We start from the raw sequence: 20,393 nt of genomic DNA on the forward strand, positions 1-20,393 counted from the left end.
ATGTTTTTTTCACCTCAATTTCAATATTTTTCTTTTTCAGTTGTTATTTTCTGTAGGAAACCCTTGTAGGATCTACACAAATGACCCCTTGCTGAATTCAGAATTTTGTCTACTTTTCAGAAATGTTTAGGTTTCTGGGATCCAGCATTGGTTTCATGCCCATTTCTGTCACTGACTGGAAGGAGGCTGAAAGCACAAAAAATTGCAAAAATGGGGTATGTCCCAGTAAAATGCCAAAATTGTGTTGAAAAAATTGGTTTTCTGATTCAAGTCTGCGTGTTCCTGAAAGGTGGGTAGCTTCTGAGTTTAGCACAGCAAACCCTTTGTTGATGCCATTTTCAGGGGTAAAACCACAAGCCTTCTTCTGCAGCCACTTTTTCCAATTTTTTTGAAAAAAACGAAATTTTCCCTGTATTTTGGCCAATTTCTTGGCCTCCTTCAGGGGAAGCCACAAAGTCTGGGTACCTCTAGAATCCCTAGGATGTTGGAAAAAAAGGACGCAAATTTGGCTTGGTTAGCTTATGTGGACAAAAAGTTAGGAGGGCCTAAGCGCGAACTGCCCCGAATAGGCAAAAAAAGGCCTTGCACAGGAGGGGGAAAAGGCCTGGCAGCGAAGGGGTTAAAAGATTGGCATGTTCTTACTTTAACCATTCTGTGCCTTTGCCTGTCTCTGAATACCCGTCTGGGATAGATGACGGCTGGGCTTTGTGCATTTCCTCTAGAATGTCCCACACAAAAGGAACATGGGTGTAACATCTGCAGACTGATGGGTCTTCCTGAGTTAAATGGGGGGTGGGGGGGGTGAGCTGACATCTGAATAGGGCAAAATAACCACCTGCAGAGTGCCTGAGCCTGGGAAGGAAGGGAAGGGAAGGGACATTGTCATCTTCAAAGGCCTCTTTGAACATTCCACTACTTCAAAGGCACATTGGGGTATAAGTATTGGACCCTAAACCTCATCAAATCAGAATCCTACTGGAACCAAGAACATTCTGCTAGGAAGAAGGACTGCTGTGCTACCAGGAGGGACTGCCACGCTGCAACTGCATTCCTGTGCTGTCCGACTGCTTGCTGTGCTGTAGGAGGGACTGAGACTTTGCAACCTGGTTTGCTGTGTTGGCCTGCTGCCTACGCTGGAGTGAGAAAGGACTGGACCTGTTCTCTACATCCTTGCACCAAAGAATCTCCAAGGGTCTGTTGGCTTGCCCCCTTTTCAGGGAAGTCTCAAGGCCGTCAAAGACTTCCTCCGCACAACTGCTGTTAGCTACTTCTGAGTCCGACCCTCCTGGATTTGCCCACGATCAGCCTTGGGCATCTTTTGGTGGGCCTGCTGCCGTTTTGCAAAAGCCTGCATGTACACACACTGTGCCCCAACTGAAAACTCATTGTCTGCACTGCTGATCACAGACTGTTACAGGTGCCTGGTTTCCCCAAACCTGCACTGCAAAAGTAACCCAGCGTGGCCCCATGCGGCCAACATCCATCAGATGGGGGAGGACCACTCACTACGCGACACTGATCCCCTCTCCCTAGAGTCCAGATGAAGGGAGACTGCTGTGCCTGCCCTCACTGTCTTGAGTCAGCTGCATCGGACTCCAGCGTGACTTGCCTTTGCATTGCGGATGCTAAGGAAAAGTACTGTGCACGCCGATCTGCGTTCACATAGGTGGCCCAAAACCCACCCAGTTCAACTAAATCACCATGTTCTTGCATTCTTGCCATAATACTTGTGAAGGATGGTATGCACGCGTTTACATTGAGAAAATCCCTGTCTCCTTCCCCAGGCATCACCATAAAGGATCGGATTGTCACTAGTATGTTTTCACCACTACAATTGCATACCTTGTTAAAACGTTAACATTTTTGTTGTTTTGCACTTTACTAAGACAAATATTACACATCTTTCTAAACTGGTGTGGAGTCTTGTGATGTCTTTCACTGCGTTGCTGTAACCAGGTATTGTACAAATACATTGCACATTGCCTCCTTGTAGGAAGGTAGCCCCCACTTTTGGCCTGTTTGTGAGTATATGTCAGTGTGCTTTTAATGTCTCACTGGGATCCTGCTAGCCAGGACCCCAGTGCTCATAGTTTGTGGCCTAAATGTGTTCCATGTGTGGTGCCTGTGTCACTGAGGCTCTGCTAACCAAAACCTCAGTGCTTATGCTCTCTCTGTCTTTACAATTGTCACTGCAGGCTAGTGACCATTTTTGCAATTCTGATTGGCACACTGGAACACCCTTATAATTCCCTAGTATATGGTTCCTAGGTACCCAGGGTATTGGGGTACCAGGAGATCCCTATGGGCTGCAGCATTTATTTTGCCACCCATAGGGAGCTCAACCAATATTACACGTCCACGTTATTTCACAGCCATTTTACACTGCGCTTAAGTAACGTATAAGTCACCTATATGTCTAACTCTCACTTAGTGAAGGTTAGGTGCAAAGTTACTAAGTGTGAGGCAACCTGGCACTAGCCAAAGTGCCCCCACATTGTTCAGGGCAATTTCCCCGAACTTTGTGAGTGCGCGGACACCATTACATGCGTGCACTACATATAGGTCAATACCTATATGTAGCTTCACAATGGTAACTCTGAATACAGCCATGTAACATGTCTAAGATCATGGAATTGTCCCCCCAATCCAAATCTGGTATTGGGGTGCAAATCCCATGCATCCCCGGGGCTCCAGCATGGACCCCGGGTACTGCCAAACTAGCTCTCTTGGGTTTTCACTGCAGCTACCGCTGCTGCAAACCCACAGACAGGCTTCTGCCCTCCTGGGGTCTGGGCAGCCCAGTCCCAGGAAGGCAGAACAAAGGATTTCCTCTGAGGGTATTACACCCTCTCCCTTTGGAAGTAGGTGTTAAGGGCTGGGGAGGAGTAGCCTCCCCCCAGCCTCTGAAAATGCTTTGAAGGGCACAGATGGTGCCCTCCTTGCATAAGCCAGTCTACACCGGTTCAGGGATCCCCCAGCCCCTGTTCTGGTGTGAAACTGGACAAAGGAAAGGGGAGTGACCACTCCCCTGTCCATCACCACCCCAGGGGTGGTGCCCAGAGCTTCTCCAGTGTGTCCCAGACCTCTACCATCTTGAATGCAGAGGTGTGAGGGCACAATGGAGGCCTCTGAGTGGCCAGTGCCAGCAGGTGACATCAGAGACCCCTCCTGATAGGTGCTTACCTGGATTAGGTAGCCAATCCTCCTCTGAGGGCTATTTATGGTCTCTCCTGTGGGTTTCTTGTCAGATAAAGAATGCAAGAGCTCACCTGAGTTCCTGCGCGTCTCCCTCTTCAACTTCTGCCAAGGATCGACCACTGACTGCTCCAGGACACCTGCAAAACCACAACAAAGTAGCAAGACGACTACCAGCAACATTGTAGCACCTAATCCTGCTGACTTTCTCAACTGTTTCCTGGTGGTGCATGCTCTGAGGGCTGCCTGCTTTCACCTTGCACTGGAAGTCAAGAAGAAATCTCCTGTGGGTTGACAGAATCTTCCTTCTGCTAATGCAGGCACCAAACTTCTGCATCACCAGTCCTCTGGGTCCCCTCTCATCTTGACGAGCGTGGTCCCTGGAACACAGGAGCTGGATCCAAGTGACCTCAATAGTCCAGTGGTCCTTCTGTCCAAATTTGGTGGAGATAAGTCCTTGCCTTCCCACGCCAGACAGTAATCCTTTGTACTGAGTGGTCTGCAGCTGCTCGGGCTTCTGTGCACTTTTGCGAGGAATCCTTCGTGCACAGCATAGCCCAGGTCCCCAGCACTCCGTCCTGCATTGCTCAACTCACTGAGTTGACCATCGGCTTTGTGGGACCCTCTTTTGTAGTGTTGAGACGACCCCCGTGCTCAGATTTCTTGAACGCCTGTTCAAGTGTTTCTGCGGGTGCTGCCTGCTTCTGCGTGGCCTCTCTGTGCAGCTGAGCACCCCCTCTGTCTCCTCCTCCAAGGGGCGACCTCTCCTGGTCCTTCCTGGGCCAGGGCAGCACCCATTTTGCTCAACCGTGACTCTTGCAGCAAGCAAGGCTTGTTTGCGGTCTTTCTGCGTGGAAACAACTCAGCGTCCTCCAGCACGCCGTTGTTGCAGAATATTCAGCTTCTTCCACCCGGAGGCAAACCCTTTTGCACCTTCATCGGGGGGTTGGTGGGCTCCTGCCCCCCCCGGACACTTTCGTGACTCTTGGACTTGATCCCCTTCCTTTACAGGTCCTCAGGTCCAGCAATCCGTCTTCAGTGCTTTGTAGTCAGTTGTTCTCTTTGCAGAATCTCCTATCACGACTTGTGTGTTTCTGGGAAGTAGGGTAACTTTACTCCTACTTTTCAGGGTCTTGGGGTGGGGTATCTTGGACATCCTTAGTGTTTTCTCACACTCCCAGCGACCCTCTACACACTACACTAGGCCTGGGGTCCCTTCGTGGTTCGCATTCCACTTTTAGAGTATATGGTTTGTGTTGCCCCAAGGCCTATTGCATCCTATTGTATTCTACAGTGTTTGTACTACTTCTCTAACTGTTTACTTACCTGATGTTGGTTTGTGTGTATATTTTGTGTACTTTACTTACCTCCTAAGGGAGTATATCCTCTGAAATATTTTTGGCACATTGTCACTAAAATAAAGTATCTTTATTTTTAGTATCTGAGTATTGTGATTCTTATGATATAGTACTATATGATATAAGTGGTTTAGTAGGAGCTTTTCATGTCTCCTAGTTCAGCCTAAGCTACTCTGCTATAGCTACCTCTATCAGCCTAAGCTGCTAGAACACTACTAATCTACTAATAAGGGATAACTGGACCTGGCACAAGGTGTAAGTACTAGCAGGTACCCACTATAAGCCAGGCCAGCCTCCTACACTCCTATGTTAAGTCTGACTGCTCAGTGCCAAGCTACCACAGGGTGAGCACAGGTTAAATTACAGTGCATAACTGACTTACCCTGACTAGAGTGGTGGTCCTTACATAGAGAGGGTGCATTCACTTGCCAACTAGAGACCCTAATATTGGGACAAGACAATACCAACTTTCTAAGAGTGGAAGTTTCAGAATTGTGACTTACCAATAGAGTTTTAAATTACAATTCTTTGGACACCAAACTCAACATTCCTACTGGCTCTGAATTTAATGTTAAATGTAGTAAGCCAACCCAATGTATTCCTATGGGAGAGGTAGGCTTTGCAGTAGTGAAAACCAATTTAAGAGTTTTTCACTACCAGGGCATGTAAAAGCTAAGCGTGCATACCCAACTTTTGAAATACACTGCACCCTGCCCTATGGGCTATTTGGAACCTACCGTAGGAGTGACATGCATTAAAAAAAAAAAACAGAAGGCTTAGACCTGGTAAAAGATGTATTTTGCCATGTCGAAAATGGCAGTTTAAAACTGCACACATGGGCTACAATGACAGGCCTGAGACAGGTGTAAATGGCTACTTAAGTGAGTTGCACAATCCGTGCTGCATCTCACTAGTAGCATTTGATTTGCAGGCTCTGGGTACATGCAGCACACCTTTCCTAGGGACTTATAAGTAAAGTAAATGTGTCAATTGGGTACAAGCCAATTTCACCAGTTTTAAAGGAGATAGCACATGTACTTTATCATGGCTTAGCAGTGGTAAATTGCACAGTCCTAAGGCCAACAAAAACAACATCAGCAAAAATGGAGCTGTAGGTCAAAAAGATTGGGGGAGACTGCCCTAAGGCTGAGACAGCTAATAATCAAGAAACTGGAATGCACCACTAGTTTCAGACATCAGTCTCAGATTGAAGAAGGCTTGTCATACTGAAAGAGTGTAGACAGGTTTCTCAGAATCTGGGACCAATAAACTATGTAGGCGACAGGTGATGCATGTGATGGTTGTCTTCGGTTTTAAAGTCAGCCAAGTAAACTGCATGTCAGTAGTCAAGTGTTCTGACTTTTTTATTTACTAGGGGATGTCAAACTACAGATCAGAAAGCGTAACAATCAGTTTCCTTAGAATTGTGGTTGACATTTTGGAAAGTTGTAATATGCAGTCCAGTATGAGAAGCAATGTACTGCCCACAAACACTGTGAAAATATGTTCTTACTCCAGAATACGTTTCAGTAAATCATTGTAGCTATTTAGTAGTAGAGAGACAGCACCAATTGACCTTATCCTCTCTTCCGGAGTTAAAGCCTTAATTAGCCTTCAAACCAATGATGCTAGCATAGATACATCAGACTGTTCAGTTTATATTTTTACTGCTTATGAAGAAAACATGTAATTGGAATTGGAATTTATGTTCACTTCTTGGTACATTGTCAAATTTCCCTCTAGTGGGTGAGTTACTGACATGATTCCTTGTGTAATGTGAGCAGAGTGATGATTTTGTTTGTCTTTCAAAATAAATATTTCACAGGAAAGATTGTAAGTTCAATTCATTTTAAAGTCATCCAGGTCATCAAGGTTAATGGTTCATTTAGAAAAAGACAGGTAGGGTACCCCAGTGCTTCACAGCTGCAGAGAAGGCAAGTGCACACCAACACAAGCCAACAATATGCACATACATACATCCCTAGGTTTGCTATATTGTACTGAGTATTACATGTAGCACTATCTGTGATACAGATGAGGAGACTCACACAATCACCAAATGCAGATCCATCCCTGGAGATGTCTGCACCCCAACCAAATGAAAACAGAATAAGCCCAATAGATAACACCCAGTGTACTGAAAAGCTGTACCACAATATCAGATCCAAACAAGCACTACCAACCTACATAAAAGTAGTATACCAGAAGCTCTAGGGATCATGGAAGGGGGTTTAATTCCATCAAATGACCAGAGCTTGATGTTAATTCTCCCTGCACAAGTTCACCCCTTGGAGAATTGAATCCTCTTCATGGCAATAGCAGCTTGAATAGGAGGATGAGTTTTGTAGGTCTAGCAACCAACCTGGGATACAACAATGATCAACAAGGCTATGTCCTATTTCTTCATAAATTATTATTGACAGAGGCATTTGACAAACATGGGTATAGTGCACAGTTTATGATTGTTATAAAAGTGAATGTGGAGGTGGCATCTGCGGTTACTCGCTTAGGTGAAAAAAACACCTACTTTGCCTCATCAGAACTTAATAACGAGAGTAAGGACGTTTAAGTCTGCAAAATATTGTTAGCGAGGACATACTGATGTTGCATAAAAATTATTACTCACCACAAGATCTCTGGAGAGAACCTGTAAATTAACTGGGAAGACGTTTATTCCTCAGATACAGTAAGGAAACAGACCTGGGGCTCAAATTGGGATTCTGCAGCGTGACTAATGTTTTTGTTACTTTCATGTTAATGTTTATGTTGCCGCATAGGCTCTTATTATCTTAATGAGAATACTGGATTTCGAGTGGCAGAATCGGCTGCGGTGTGGGAGACTGAGTATGACCCACTACTGGTGACACCTGTCACTCCAATCCGGGTTCTGCTCCGGCAAACTAGCAGTGCCATCTCTATCCCAGGGCAGCAGAAAGCATGACATAACTGGTTTCTCAAGGAAGCCTTGGTCACTCAGGTCTCACCCGTTTCTCTCAGTTACATTAGTGTCACATACACAATGACAAACAGAGGCAGTATGTTTCAATAATGCTTTAATAAAGCGACTGCATCTTAGATAGCAAAGCGTGGACTGCAATAACCAGGATGATACAGCATGACAAGATTAAAATTGTGACAAGGAGAGTAAAACATAAATAATGCTACCATATTGTCACAAGAGTCAACAGACTAATTCCTACCTAAACTATGATAGAGCACAGCGTGTTAAGCTCTAATTCTGCCCTTCAGGTTCCCATGGGAAGACATCATTCCCCATACCTGAGCAAAGGCCTGAAGTCTGTAAAGACAGCTGTAGCGAAGCAATCAGCATACAGTCGTGGTTCTCTGGCTGGAATCTCCCTCTAACGTGTAAGAGACAGGGAAGTGTTTTTATAATAAAACAGCTGATGTTCTGTAGAAAATGTCCCTATGTAAGGATGTGTATTTTCTATGAATGTCACAGACTAAACTTATTCCACTTTCATCGCCAACCTATCTTGCTGCAGCCTTGGAAGAAGCACAGAGTGAGGAAGAATGTCTTGTTTGAGAACAGAATGCTGGCCTAGGCAAAAACTGTTAGATAGAGAGAAATAAAAAGACCGTAAAAGTTGCTATCATAACAATAATAAAGCAAAGCTGAATAAAATATATCTAGGTTAAAGTGCATAGCGGCAGGCCTAGTATGTTAAAATAATGTGTGTGAAGCTATAACTAAAATGGCTACACAGCAATGTAGACAATGCATCCCCAATTCCTTAAAAATAGTCGGTTGTTGGAGCAAAGATTCTCACTCTTCATGCTTATGGTGAGATATGTTGGAGAAAAAGAGGCTTTTTGACCCGTCTTGGACCCAGAAAAAAGACTTAATACTGATAAGGTGGTGCTGAGAAGTGTGTAGATAAACATGCTGTTGAAGCAAACAAGGCCAATGCCATGTTTATTCTCTAAACAAAAAAAGATGAACATTCCAGATAGAGAGGGTGGAAAAGACTCATGCAGAGCTGTAAACTGGCGCCTACCCACTACAATATACTCCTAAATAATGTTGAGAATTGTGTTAGAGTGCCCAATGGGCAACAGTAATCAAGTAAAAGTTTATTATAGCCAAATGATACAGTACTGTTTTTCTAGAACAAATTATCACCAGCTTCCAGATGCCTTTCAATAGTCTTGTGGCTATAGACAATAAGAAACCAATGATTTTCACACAAGGTATCATAGCGAGCAGGCAATATTTGAAAGAAAAAAAAAAAAATTCACACTGTATAGGATTAATCTGCAAATGGTGGAGAGATATGACTATGTGGACCTCTGTTTAAGCGGTAAAGGCTCATGAGCATCACGTCACAAAAATTCAATCCCAACCTGGCAAAAACAGCGAAGTCGATAGCAGGGACCTTATCAAGTCTAGGGGAGGGAGCCACCAAGACCCACTCCCAGTGGGGGAAGAGGGTGGGGAAACCATGATTGTTCCTCATGAAAGCAAAGACATTTCTGCAATAAAAATGGCAAGACAAGTGTTTAGCCGTTTTTTATCTGACTAGGCAGGAGGGCGATCAATTACTTTATGTAATCCATTTATATCCCGTCTTCACTGCCCAGTGGGTTATGAATATCACAACCAATGGCAGATGGTATTATGTAATTAGGATTACAACATCTATATAGAGTAAAAACACTTGCAAATGTCTTCCGTTCCTACAATTCTTGCAATTATATAACCAACATATGAAAATAAACTGGCATAAATCAAGATACATAAATCATATCCACTACACTGATCACATAAATAAAAAAGAATCATATTTTAGCTATATGTTACAATATTTACTGGCATACATGCACACGGCATATGATAATACATGACATGTAATAACAATTTTGCACAAACTTAAAGCAAGTCAGCATCTTAGTAACAAGAGTCAAGTACAATAGCAATGCACGACCTTGGTAAAGGCAAGGCATTTCTGAAAAAGCTAGAAAATATGTTTATTACCAGCAATGAGGTCTGCAGAAGCTGATGAGCTAGATACTGCTTGCGCTGTGGATTGTGGTTCTGTAGTGCATCCTCCAAAGGCATCTGCAGAGTATTCCGAAATTTAGCATGAATGGTGATGAAAACACTGCAGTAAGTGCAAGGTTATTCCACAAATGGCAACACAGAGTACAATGGAATTATGACCTGGAGCCGCACATAAGTCTGGTGATGGCTGGCCATTTAGTATTATCATTTAGGGCCAAGAGTTATGACATGGAGACTAGCCCCGTCTGTGCACTGTGACAGCAACTCACTGCATCATGTTATTAATTACCTTCCACTGTGCCAAGGATTATACAGTCTGGACCCTCATTAGCTTGGCACCAAATGTACCACTTATTAAATGTACCTACGCCTGAAGTCATGTTCTGGGCCTACTTCAAGTACCATTGCTGAAAATTCTCTCCAGTGGCTTCTTCTCATACCTAATACCTTAACTGAGTGACCTTCTATAGGGCATAGGCTTGCAACGGTTGGTGCTCTCATCCTTCTCATTCCTGATGACCTTTTAACACCTGATGCAGTCGAAATGCTGCTGAATCTCATACAGCTACTTCCTTGGGTCACACAATCTTCTACTTGATTTTTTTTGTTATTGACTAGTCTCATTATTTTAGGAGTCCTGAGTCAGCTGATTTTTACCTCTATATAATCTCTTCTTACTTTGTCACTTGCCCACCATGTGACCACTTTTTGAGAACTAGCTTTTGTGATTGGGCATTTATATGTTTATATGAATAAAATGTTTATTTTGTAATTCTCTCATAAATGTTTGAGATTAAGGGTGGAGGTATGTACAACTCAATGCATTACTGGCTTAAATGGTGATCCAGTGATTAATCAAGTTACTGACACACAAGTCAATTATCAGCTATTATTCTTGTTACTGCTTTAGTTTCATAATATTCTTTGGTGAAGTATGAGATAGTCCTGGTTAAATGTGACTGATTTCCTCTCCTTAGCATCTGTGAAGACAATCTTATGAAAATCATGCTAGCCTAAATTTCAGTCCAGCTATGGATGCTCTTGTGCAGCCCACACACATTTGTGAGAAACTTGCAATGACGTGACAGACTGTTCCTCTATGCACAATAATTAATGTAATGGCATCATAAAGGGGTCACCAATGCTGCCCCCAAATACTTTGTTAGCCCCCTGGCCTACTGTGAAGCACTCAAATTAGCAGTAGTTACCTGACATTTTGTGTAGTTCTCCAAATTTATTGTCAGGACCTGGCTTACTGAGCCTACGTTTGAATGATTACATATAGTGGTAACAACCTGTCCTATGATGTTAGCACCCCACTATATAAAGCCACCATTTCTGTATTTTATTTTCTGCCTAGGGTGTTCAAAACTGTCAATGTTATTCAATCAGGTTTTTAAGGTACAAAAAAGAGTTTATCTAAGGATATATTCAAACACACCCCAATCATTAAATAATGTATACCTAGGCACATACCCCTCCTCACTGAACTAAGTTCTATTAACAGTTAAACAGATCGCAAAAATAAAAAAAAGGCCTGAGATTCATTTATAGTTGTGATACTTTACTTATTCAAATAAAAGGTAATCAACAGTCACCAAAATCGTTCAACCAAAGACTAATAATTCAGTATCCCAAAGAAAGACTATATATGAGCGACAATAATTAAGCTGTCCATGTTTATTCATCATTTTCCAACACAGAGGGGACTGAAGGTCCATCAAAAGAGTCAAATGCGCTGTACCTTTCTATCCCGCTTCCTAAATTGTCATTAAGCCGGGTATCTATGGTTAACACATGCTAGGAATATAAGTGTAACAGTGCTGAATATCCGTATGATTTGCTTTCTGAAAATACAAGTTAAGTCTTTAGTTTGTTACAAAAACAAGATAAGTGAATATTAGCCAGAATCAAAATACTATCTAAGAAGTTAATTATTTTGTTTTTCACAGTTGACTGGAGGCTGAAAAAGTGTTGTCAGGATTGACCTTGATGGCAATGAGAATTTTGAGAAATAACTTCAGGACAGGTATGAAAGAAGTTTGTTAATGTGCTCCTTTGCGGTCGACTGGGAAGAATATAGGATCAACCATGAGTTGAGAATCAATTTCCGATCTCTCTAGCCAATGGTTTTGACTGGAAGCCACACCCTGTCCATTATTTTGCACACCATGCCACCTCAGTTTGGACCCAGTCATATGCGAATCAGTCTCGACCCTGCAACATTAGGACCAGGCCAGCCCAGACTGCCAGGTCCTCCTTGAATCTGAACACAAGCAATCCAAGACAGGTTTCACCTTATTAGGCTTTTCAGTCCACTGGGATGAACTAACACATTCTATCCATGCATATGGCCTGGGTCAAAACAGTGTGGCATGGAATACAAAGTAATGATGGGCTGGGATGCAGCTCAGAGTAATACCAGTAGCAGAGATTAATTCAAGTATTCCATACATCTTTTCTGTATACTTAAGTTTGAGAGAGGCAGCAGGGGTTGGGTTTGATATGGGCTTGTAGCAAATCTGTATTTTCTGTATGGGCTATTTGGATTTTACTGTCTTTTTCTAGACCTTATTTTTGCTGGTTTTATAACTCTGCAAACTTTTAGTCCTGCTAATCATCAGGAAAGTACCTGTGCTTCCCTTTTAAACATAGTTACATTGGATTATCCCTGATTGGCATGTTTAACTTGCCTGCTAGACCCTAGTCTATGGTATGGAAGTTATACTGTGTGCTATAAAGTTAAATGCCACCTGTAAACCGCAGCACCTGTTGTGCCATCCACGAATGGCCATATCAAATGGGGTTTTACTCCTATCCTGTGTAGTCTGGCTGCAGCAGCCAAAAACCTGCTGTCAAGCTTGTCAAAATAACCCTTTTGACAGGTGGGTACTCTGCTTTTAAATATTAATAAGTATCCCCTGAGAACAACCTGTCGCCCACAAGGTAGGGTGCCTACTATTTCAAAGTAGGGCTTGTGCAAAATTAAATCTGGCATGTTTCTCCAATGACTAGCCCCCAAAATGTATTTCCAATGGCAGGACTGTAAATGGATGCTAGAAAATGCCAGTATAGGCTATAAACATGAATCTATAACCCTTGATTGGAAATAACTAAACTAGTTATTCAAAAATATTTTACTATCAATATATCAATGTTTATTTAAAAAAAAGTCACTTTTAGAAAGTTACCTTTTTTCTGCCTGAAGTTCCCAGAGGCTAGTTTGCATTAGCCTCTAGCATATTCCCAAAATGTACTTCCCCTTAAGGAAGTGTGAAAACTGCTCCCAGACAAATGAATGGCTTGGGCCTGGTGACAGGCTGGCTGGGTGCTGGGCATTTGACCGTTATCAGCCCAGGAAGGACACCTGGGGTGGCCCCAGGAATTTCATTAACTTGAAAGAGAAAGAGGTGAGAACTGCCCATTCATAACCTAATGCAAGGAGAGACTTTAAGAAAGGAAAGCTCTTGTCCTCAAGGTCAAAATTAGCCAGGCTGGATCTGAATCCAGTTGAAAGGAAGCTACCCCTCTAACTGGTTTGGAGAGGACACATAGGACTGCTCAAATCCCTAGCCATACCTCTAGGTGGACACTAGAACTCTGCAGACGGGGGGAAGGGGTTGCCCATCTTGGATTTTATAAGTGAGGGAATCCTGTGGGATTGTTGGCAGTAGGGCAAACAGGAACTGCTGAAAAAGTGTTAACCTTTACCTCACTGGTAAGGTAGGAGCCAGGAATCCCTTCCACCGATTAGTTAGTGCCAACCATAAATGTGGTATCCTGTGGTACCCTCTTCAAAACACTTTCTGGTCAAGTGGAAGATCAGAAGAGGACTGGACCTGCTGCCTGTGACCTGACAGCAGCCTGAAGGACTACACTTGCTCCCTCGTGTGCCCAGGACAAAGAAGTGGACTCCAAGAGTCAGTTAGCAGCAATTCTTTTCTGCAAGTTGTCTTTTTTTCTGAAGTGATCCCTTAACCAGTACCAACTGTACTTGGAAATTACATTGCTGATGTCCTCGTGCTAGTGAGTCCTGGCCTTCAAGTGCTGCCCTTGAGATCCAGAGAGCCATAGAAATAACCCTAATGATCTGGTCCAGGAATCATGAGAGTTGGGAAGATTTTTTACTTCCTCAGGAACTGTCTGGTGGACCTTGCAGAAGAAGTGTCCACTTTTGATGCAGCTACACCGGATACTGCTTCAAATTTATTCTGCTGGAGGGCTCTGAGCTACATAAAAAGGCTAAGTCAGAAGGTAAGTCTTTGACCCAGACAAACGCACTTGGAGTATTGGAGTTACACTTATTAATGATGCCACATGAAATCTCATCAGTGATGTCATAATTAATGTAATTTAACCGGTCTCAAATTATGTAATATGTGAGGTCATAAGCAGTGCTCACAATTGTCTTGGGACAACTTGAGGGGGATTGGTAGAGCAAGGATTCTAATGTTTCCATTCTGGGCTGCACTTGAAGTCATGAGGCTGTTAATAGTGTTATGTAGCCCACTCTTGCCTTCTTGAATCCTCTGTAAGGACTACTCACCTGGCATGCTTCCAAAACAGAATCCAATTTGTTAGTAGGTTGTTAAATAACATGATAAAGGAACTTTAGTTTGTGACCAAATGCTGCCCAAGCAGTAATGGGTTACTTGCAGGCAATTTACCCAATTATTGAAACTGTTACAACTTGCTAGCAAGGTTTGCCTCAAAATAGAGCTCATTTTCATACAGTAGTTTCTTACAAAAAGAAGTTTCTTCTCATGCATATATTTTACAATTTACTTTCAAACATTGTAGTGTAAGTCTACATGACACTAATTTGGTATTTAGGTTACTTTATAATACCAAAAGACAGCAATGGTGTTGTATGTGCAACCTGCTAATATCTGCTACCTTGTGGAGTAAATATGTTAAAAAGGACAGCCAAGCCTCACAATCTGAGATTTTACTGATATGGCTAAGTGTTGCTAATACTCAAACCCATCTTGGCATCCTGCACCCAAATATGAGGTGTCACATGTTTTATTTTCTTCTGCTGGCCTGTATTTGCCGGTTTCTCTGCTCCAGCAAGGGATGTCTAATTCAGATGAGCAGTGGACTGCCTTCAAATAGTGTCCTGATCATCTATTAATGAAAATGAATCCTTCTTCCTCCCCAGCCTTTCTTTCATATTCCCAGCAAATGTATTGCTTAGACCGGTGCCTGGCTGTACCCAGAGGCAAGTACACCACCAGTACAGGTTTCCACAGCATTTCTTTCATCAGCTGGGTGAGGTGCTCCACCTCGCTGGACTACAAATTAGGCAGGCTGATCTTTGCCTGCCCTTTGAATTGAACAGATCTCTTTATTCTAGCCAGCACACCCAGTTTCAGGACCACTGAATGTGTGAATTATTTTAAATTTAGTTTGTCGTGTGCATATAAACACACAGTACTGGTCCTAAATGAGTCACAAATAAATAATTTCAACCTTCTTCCTGGGTATCTAGGCCAGGCACCAGTCTTGACACTTTCATAGGCTTTTCCTAATTTGTTCAAATTTCATATATTTGAATACATATTTTTTTTGTTGAATCCCCATAACTTTCATTTCCATGTAATTATTTTATTGATAAATGTTGAAAATGGCCCTTTCTGCATGGTTATTCCTAACGTTTTACCCTCCTCCTCCTAGTTTTCAGACCACCTTTTTGTTGGCTTTGAGAGTCTTGGCACTTTACCACTGTTAATCAGTGCTAAAGTGTATGTGCTCTCTCCCCTAAAACATGGCATGGTTGGCTTACACCTGTTTGGCATATTTAATGTATCTGTTAGTCCCTTCTAAAGTGGTATAGCATATACCCAGGGCCTGTAAATTAGCCCTGGCTATTACAGGTACAGGCATAGATTACACAACCCACAGAAGTAGCCTTTCAAACCCATCTCGAGCCCTCCACTGCAGTGCCTGAGTGCGCAGTTTACTGTCACCTTAACTTAGTATTTCAAACTACTTGCCAAGGCCTTAACTCACCTTTTACTACACCCAAGTCACCCCAAAGGTAGGCCTTCGACAGCCCTAAGGTCCAGGTGCTGTGGAGATAAAAGGTAGGACATGTGCTTTTATGTTTTATATGCCCTCGTAGTGACAAACGGCCTGTTTAGTTTTTCACTACTGTGAGGGCTGCTCCTCTCATAGGTTAGCATTGAGAATTCCCTTATTTAATTTTAAGTGGTAATTTATTATCTGAAAGGAGTAGTGTTGGCATGCGTGGCATGGTAGTGAAAAATCCGGTTTACTGGTATAGTTGGATTTTGCATTACTATTTTAGAAATGCCACTTTTAGAAAGAGTTTAAAACTCTAGGTGCTTTGCAGCCTGACACCAATCCATGTCTACGGCAGAGTGACAGTTACTCTTTATCCATACTTTCCAGACAGCCACCACACAGGAAGTGCTGGATGCGACAGGAGAGGCATCTCCATCCATCTGCATACTGACAGTCTTCTTGGGCTGGGAAAATGGGAAAATGAGAGGTTTTTCACACTTTACATATCAATAGGCTGCACCCAGCCATCACACCAAGGGTCGATTTACCCCCTACTGATGTCTGGAGCCAGGGCTGGGTTCAAAGAGGTCTGTGTACACTTGAAAGCGTTTCTTTTAAGTGACCCCTTACGTCAAAGACATTTTTGAGTATAAGTACAGTGGCCCTTACCCCATGTTTTTCAGAGCACTTTTGGAAGTGGGACTAAGCCTCTGTCAGGAGGACTGTTGCACTGCTCAAGGACTCATCTGAAATGCTCTTCTGCTGTTGCCCTGCTACTGGCTGGGTGGCCTAAAGGACTTGCTGGATTGCTTTTCTATTGTTGCCCTGTTGCCAGCTGCTCCCTGGCTCTGTTCTACAAGGACCCTACAGGAGGTACCAGGAGAGATAGCCATCAGGACTGTTGGACTGGTTGTGCTGGTCTACCTGCCTACTGCTGCCTGCCTTGTGTCCCCCCTACCAAATGTTCTCCCAGGTCCCAAGTGTTTGGCGAGCCTTGGTTCCTGCCCCTGCAATTATGTAGCATGGTAAGTGATTTATATCAATACTATACTTATGCCACTAGTGCATGGTGAGCGCTCTGCATTCTCCCTTCTCTAGCACATGGGGAGCGCTGTTTGTGTGTCCTCTGGGGCCGTGACAGACTGCCCCCATGCATTTAAGCATAGTGTGTGGGACCAGCCTCCTTGCTCTCCAGTGCATGTGAAGCACTGTATAAGTTTCTGATCCCCAGCACATGTCAGTGCTTAACCAAAAGGAACATAAGGATTACAGCACACGTGCAACCTCAAGGGAATACCCCAACCAGCACGAATGCAGCAGGTTGCCTCAGCAAAAACAAAGCTTACACTAATGGCTGTCATGCACCCTCTTCCCAAGGACTTCGGCCAAGCCGACAGAAGATTCCTCACACCCACGGGCCAGGTACACTACACTGCTGAAGTGCCACTGAGGATAGCCCTTTTGTAAGGAGGACACTTCCACTGCCTTTCTGAGCCTCTCCCTTCGACCAACGCGGGCCCCATGAGCGAGGCCACAGCTCCTGTGCTTCCCTCTGCTGCACTGCGGACAGCTTCCTTTCACCATTTCGTAAAGCGGGGGTACCAAGTGCGGCCTCCCCTCCATCATTCACATTGTGTGTGCCCCCCCTCATTTTGGGCCGACCTGGGGGGAACTGATTCCATCATAGCCTTACAGGAAGAAACCTCGATGAGGTCAGCGAGAGTGGTAAGACATTGCCGCTAGAAACATGCGTTATTTTTGAGAGTTGGAGATTACTGTAATGCAGATAATAGGTGTGCAGGGGACCCTCTGACTTATGTATAGAACCTCAAATACTATGTAAAGCTTAGTAGAAGCATCAGTATGCTGTACCCTATGTGTTATAATAGGGAGTGATCGTTGTGCTTTCCCTGCAAATTGGTCTTTATGTCTAGCAAGATATTACATTCCTGTGGAAGCTATCAATCCCAGGAATGTAAAGTGCCATTTCTGTACTTTTTCTGCTGCATCTATGGTGACAATTTATTCCTGCATCGCGTGCAAAAATGCTCACTCATATAGACTGATTTTCTTGCCTTACATTAGCAGAATGCTGAATCCTATTGTACTACTTACATGCAATGCCTTCTAATTATGATTCCTATTGTTTTGGTTTTGTTTCATGCATAATATATTTCATATCTTTTATATAATCCGACGTGAAATCTCTTTTGTGGTATGTTTATTGTGTTTCTGTGCTAGTGTGTTGCTCTGTGCCAAGCTACTGGGGGTGAGCACAGGTTAGCTTTGGTGTGTAACTTACTTCCCCTGACTAGAGTGGTGGGTTCTACCTGACTTTGGTGCATACCCTAGTCAATCAAAAAACCCATTTCTAACAATAACCAAACTTTATTTCTATTGTTTGATACCTTCTCTAATGGATTTTGAGCGTAACACTCTTCTTATTGGGGAAATATGAAAAAGCATATCATATCTGCAATAAAGAAATAATTCAGTTCATTTAGCCAGGAGGATAAAAAACAGATTACTGCATATTTATTTAAATTATAATTTTTTTCATTTGAAACAGTCCCATGGAAGTTCTCATCTTATATAACGAGAAAAATCAAAGCATGATAGTAGAATATAGCGATGGCAAGGAGATGGGGAAGTGGGCACCTTATGGTAACCTGATGGCTCAGGATGGTTTAGGCTCACCCTCAAGATAGTGAATTGTAATTATGTTCTTACATTTGCTGGCTAGTTGGTCTATACAAATATTTTGCTCCCAGGTGACCTCAGTCTGTAGACACATCCTTCCAACAGAACTTTCAGTAAGCTGGAATGTGTGCAGATCTTCCTGCATTCAAGTCAGCTTTTCCTGGCCGACCCAGTCCAGCATGCAGGAAAGCGCTCCATCTCTGTTGAGGCCTCAGAGGAAAGGCTACTTAGACTTGGGCCCAGTTTGGAAGTATAGCAGCAACCCTGCAAAGATTCCACACCTGGTCCCATTTTCACTTCTTTCTTACACTAATGTAAAGGCCTTCTCTTTTTCTTCTACTTTCCTACGATTTCTGGATCATCAAGAAAGATAATCGGTGAAGGTTCATATAAACAGATGTATAACTAATGCAACACAATTGTGTCCATTCAGGAGACTTCGACTTTGGAACAGATTATCTACAACACCCAGTTCCTCTAGCTAATAAGGATCCTTTTCAAATGTTTGACATCATCACCTATCTACAAACTAAATGTTCCACCTGACTTTTTCTAGCTCTCACACCAGCGATTAGGGATTTTTCAAAATGCAAAGGGCTAATGTATGTATCCATTCACTCATAATCCAATAAGTAATAAAAGATAACACATGGTGGCTGGTTATGTGACAAACTGTACATAACATGGTGTACATTGGCATTCTGCTTTTGTAGTTTACTGTAATACATTGAAAGTGTAATCAGGGTATGCAATGAATAGATTTGCAATCATGGTTTTCAGAGTTCTTGGTCATTATGAAATTATTAGCTGGCTGAGATAAAAAGGTCCTTCCTACCCAGCGTTTGTCAGATGAATTTTGACTTTTGACCTTGTGGGCACTGTAGGAGCTTCATTTAACTGACTGCTGACCCACTACTAAGACTTCACACCCTCAACTGCCAAGGGGGCATTAGTGGACATTGCAGTGGATGCTTCTGTTTTCGCACAAATCGCCCGCTCCCATTCACTGCTTATTCCCTCTTGATGAGCACTGAGGCAACGCCACAGTTATGTACAACACTTTACAAAATCCAAATGTTAGGAAATAGTTAATTGCACAAGTAAAAATAGGCCAAACAGACTAAGTACAGTAGTGCGAATTCACATGTTTTATGCATACTGATTAGACGAGATACAGCAAGTGTATGCAGCAATGAAGGAATCATACCCACCACCAAATAAATCTATCACAGCAGAAGAGTCCACTTTTGCAGGAGAAGCTGTGGGTACAGGAGGGGGGGCTGCAAATGTATCGTCTAGAATAAACACAAATTGGGATGAAAATTAATCTGAATATAAATATTTTGCTTTGATTATATATTATTTATAAAAATGTGTATCACAATGCTGCAACCAACACACTAAAAGTAAAGGAAGCTCAAAACAAGTCAACATTTAATAATAGTGAGATCAGTGATATCGATTCCCCAGTTGCCTTTTCAATCAATGTAGTGCAGACGAAAGTCTGGATACATGGAATTATTTGTGATGTCGGGATTAGTTAATTGCAGTGGCACATAAGCACATAAATGCAAAATAGACTAGGGAGACGTTATGCAGTGTGTAATGTGTCTCTTAGGCTTCAAACACTGAATCGTTTTTCTGGTATGAATTAAAGCTAAAAATAAGTTTACAAGAGTACAAAGGGTCTGTGTGTTTTCAATCTGGCGCTCACACTTTTTAAATGCGGAGTTCTTCAATACTACAACCATCATAGTATTTGAAAGAAAATGACGTGACATGTAGAACCACCACTCACCGGACAGCAGATCAGCAGTGAGAGAACTCTCAGCCAAAGGAGAAACCCCATGGGAAGCAGATGAAAAAGCATCTTTCAAAAAACAAGGGCAAATCATTGGCAAATAATGTTTCATTTCTTGCGAGATAAAGCAGCAAATACAAGCCATGCAATTGAAACATTTAACTGAGAGGGTGTGATTTGTTACCTGAATCAAGTAGATCAACGTGAGGTGCAGTGTCAGACTTGGGAGCTGTAGGTACTTCTGATACAGAGTCAAATAAATCTACAACAAGATCAATAATGTGTTTAT

At 42.8% G+C, this 20,393-nt stretch overlaps 1 protein-coding gene across 1 annotated transcript in view; it reads right to left on the minus strand.

The window, feature by feature from the left end:
- LOC138261642 (clathrin coat assembly protein AP180-like) overlaps window positions 1-20,393 on the minus strand; it is a 349,054-nt gene that overhangs the window by 155,341 nt on the left and 173,320 nt on the right. Inside the window, exons 7-10 of the mRNA XM_069210792.1 lie at window positions 20,289-20,366; window positions 20,102-20,173; window positions 19,515-19,598; window positions 9,550-9,633 (exon numbers count right to left, since the gene is read on the minus strand). Of these exons, the coding sequence (XP_069066893.1) occupies window positions 9,550-9,633; window positions 19,515-19,598; window positions 20,102-20,173; window positions 20,289-20,366 (318 nt within the window). The remainder of the gene's footprint in view (window positions 1-9,549; window positions 9,634-19,514; window positions 19,599-20,101; window positions 20,174-20,288; window positions 20,367-20,393) is intronic.

The sequence above is a fragment of the Pleurodeles waltl genome, chromosome 10 (assembly GCF_031143425.1).
Source record: "Pleurodeles waltl isolate 20211129_DDA chromosome 10, aPleWal1.hap1.20221129, whole genome shotgun sequence".
Classification (NCBI taxonomy): domain Eukaryota; kingdom Metazoa; phylum Chordata; class Amphibia; order Caudata; family Salamandridae; genus Pleurodeles; species Pleurodeles waltl.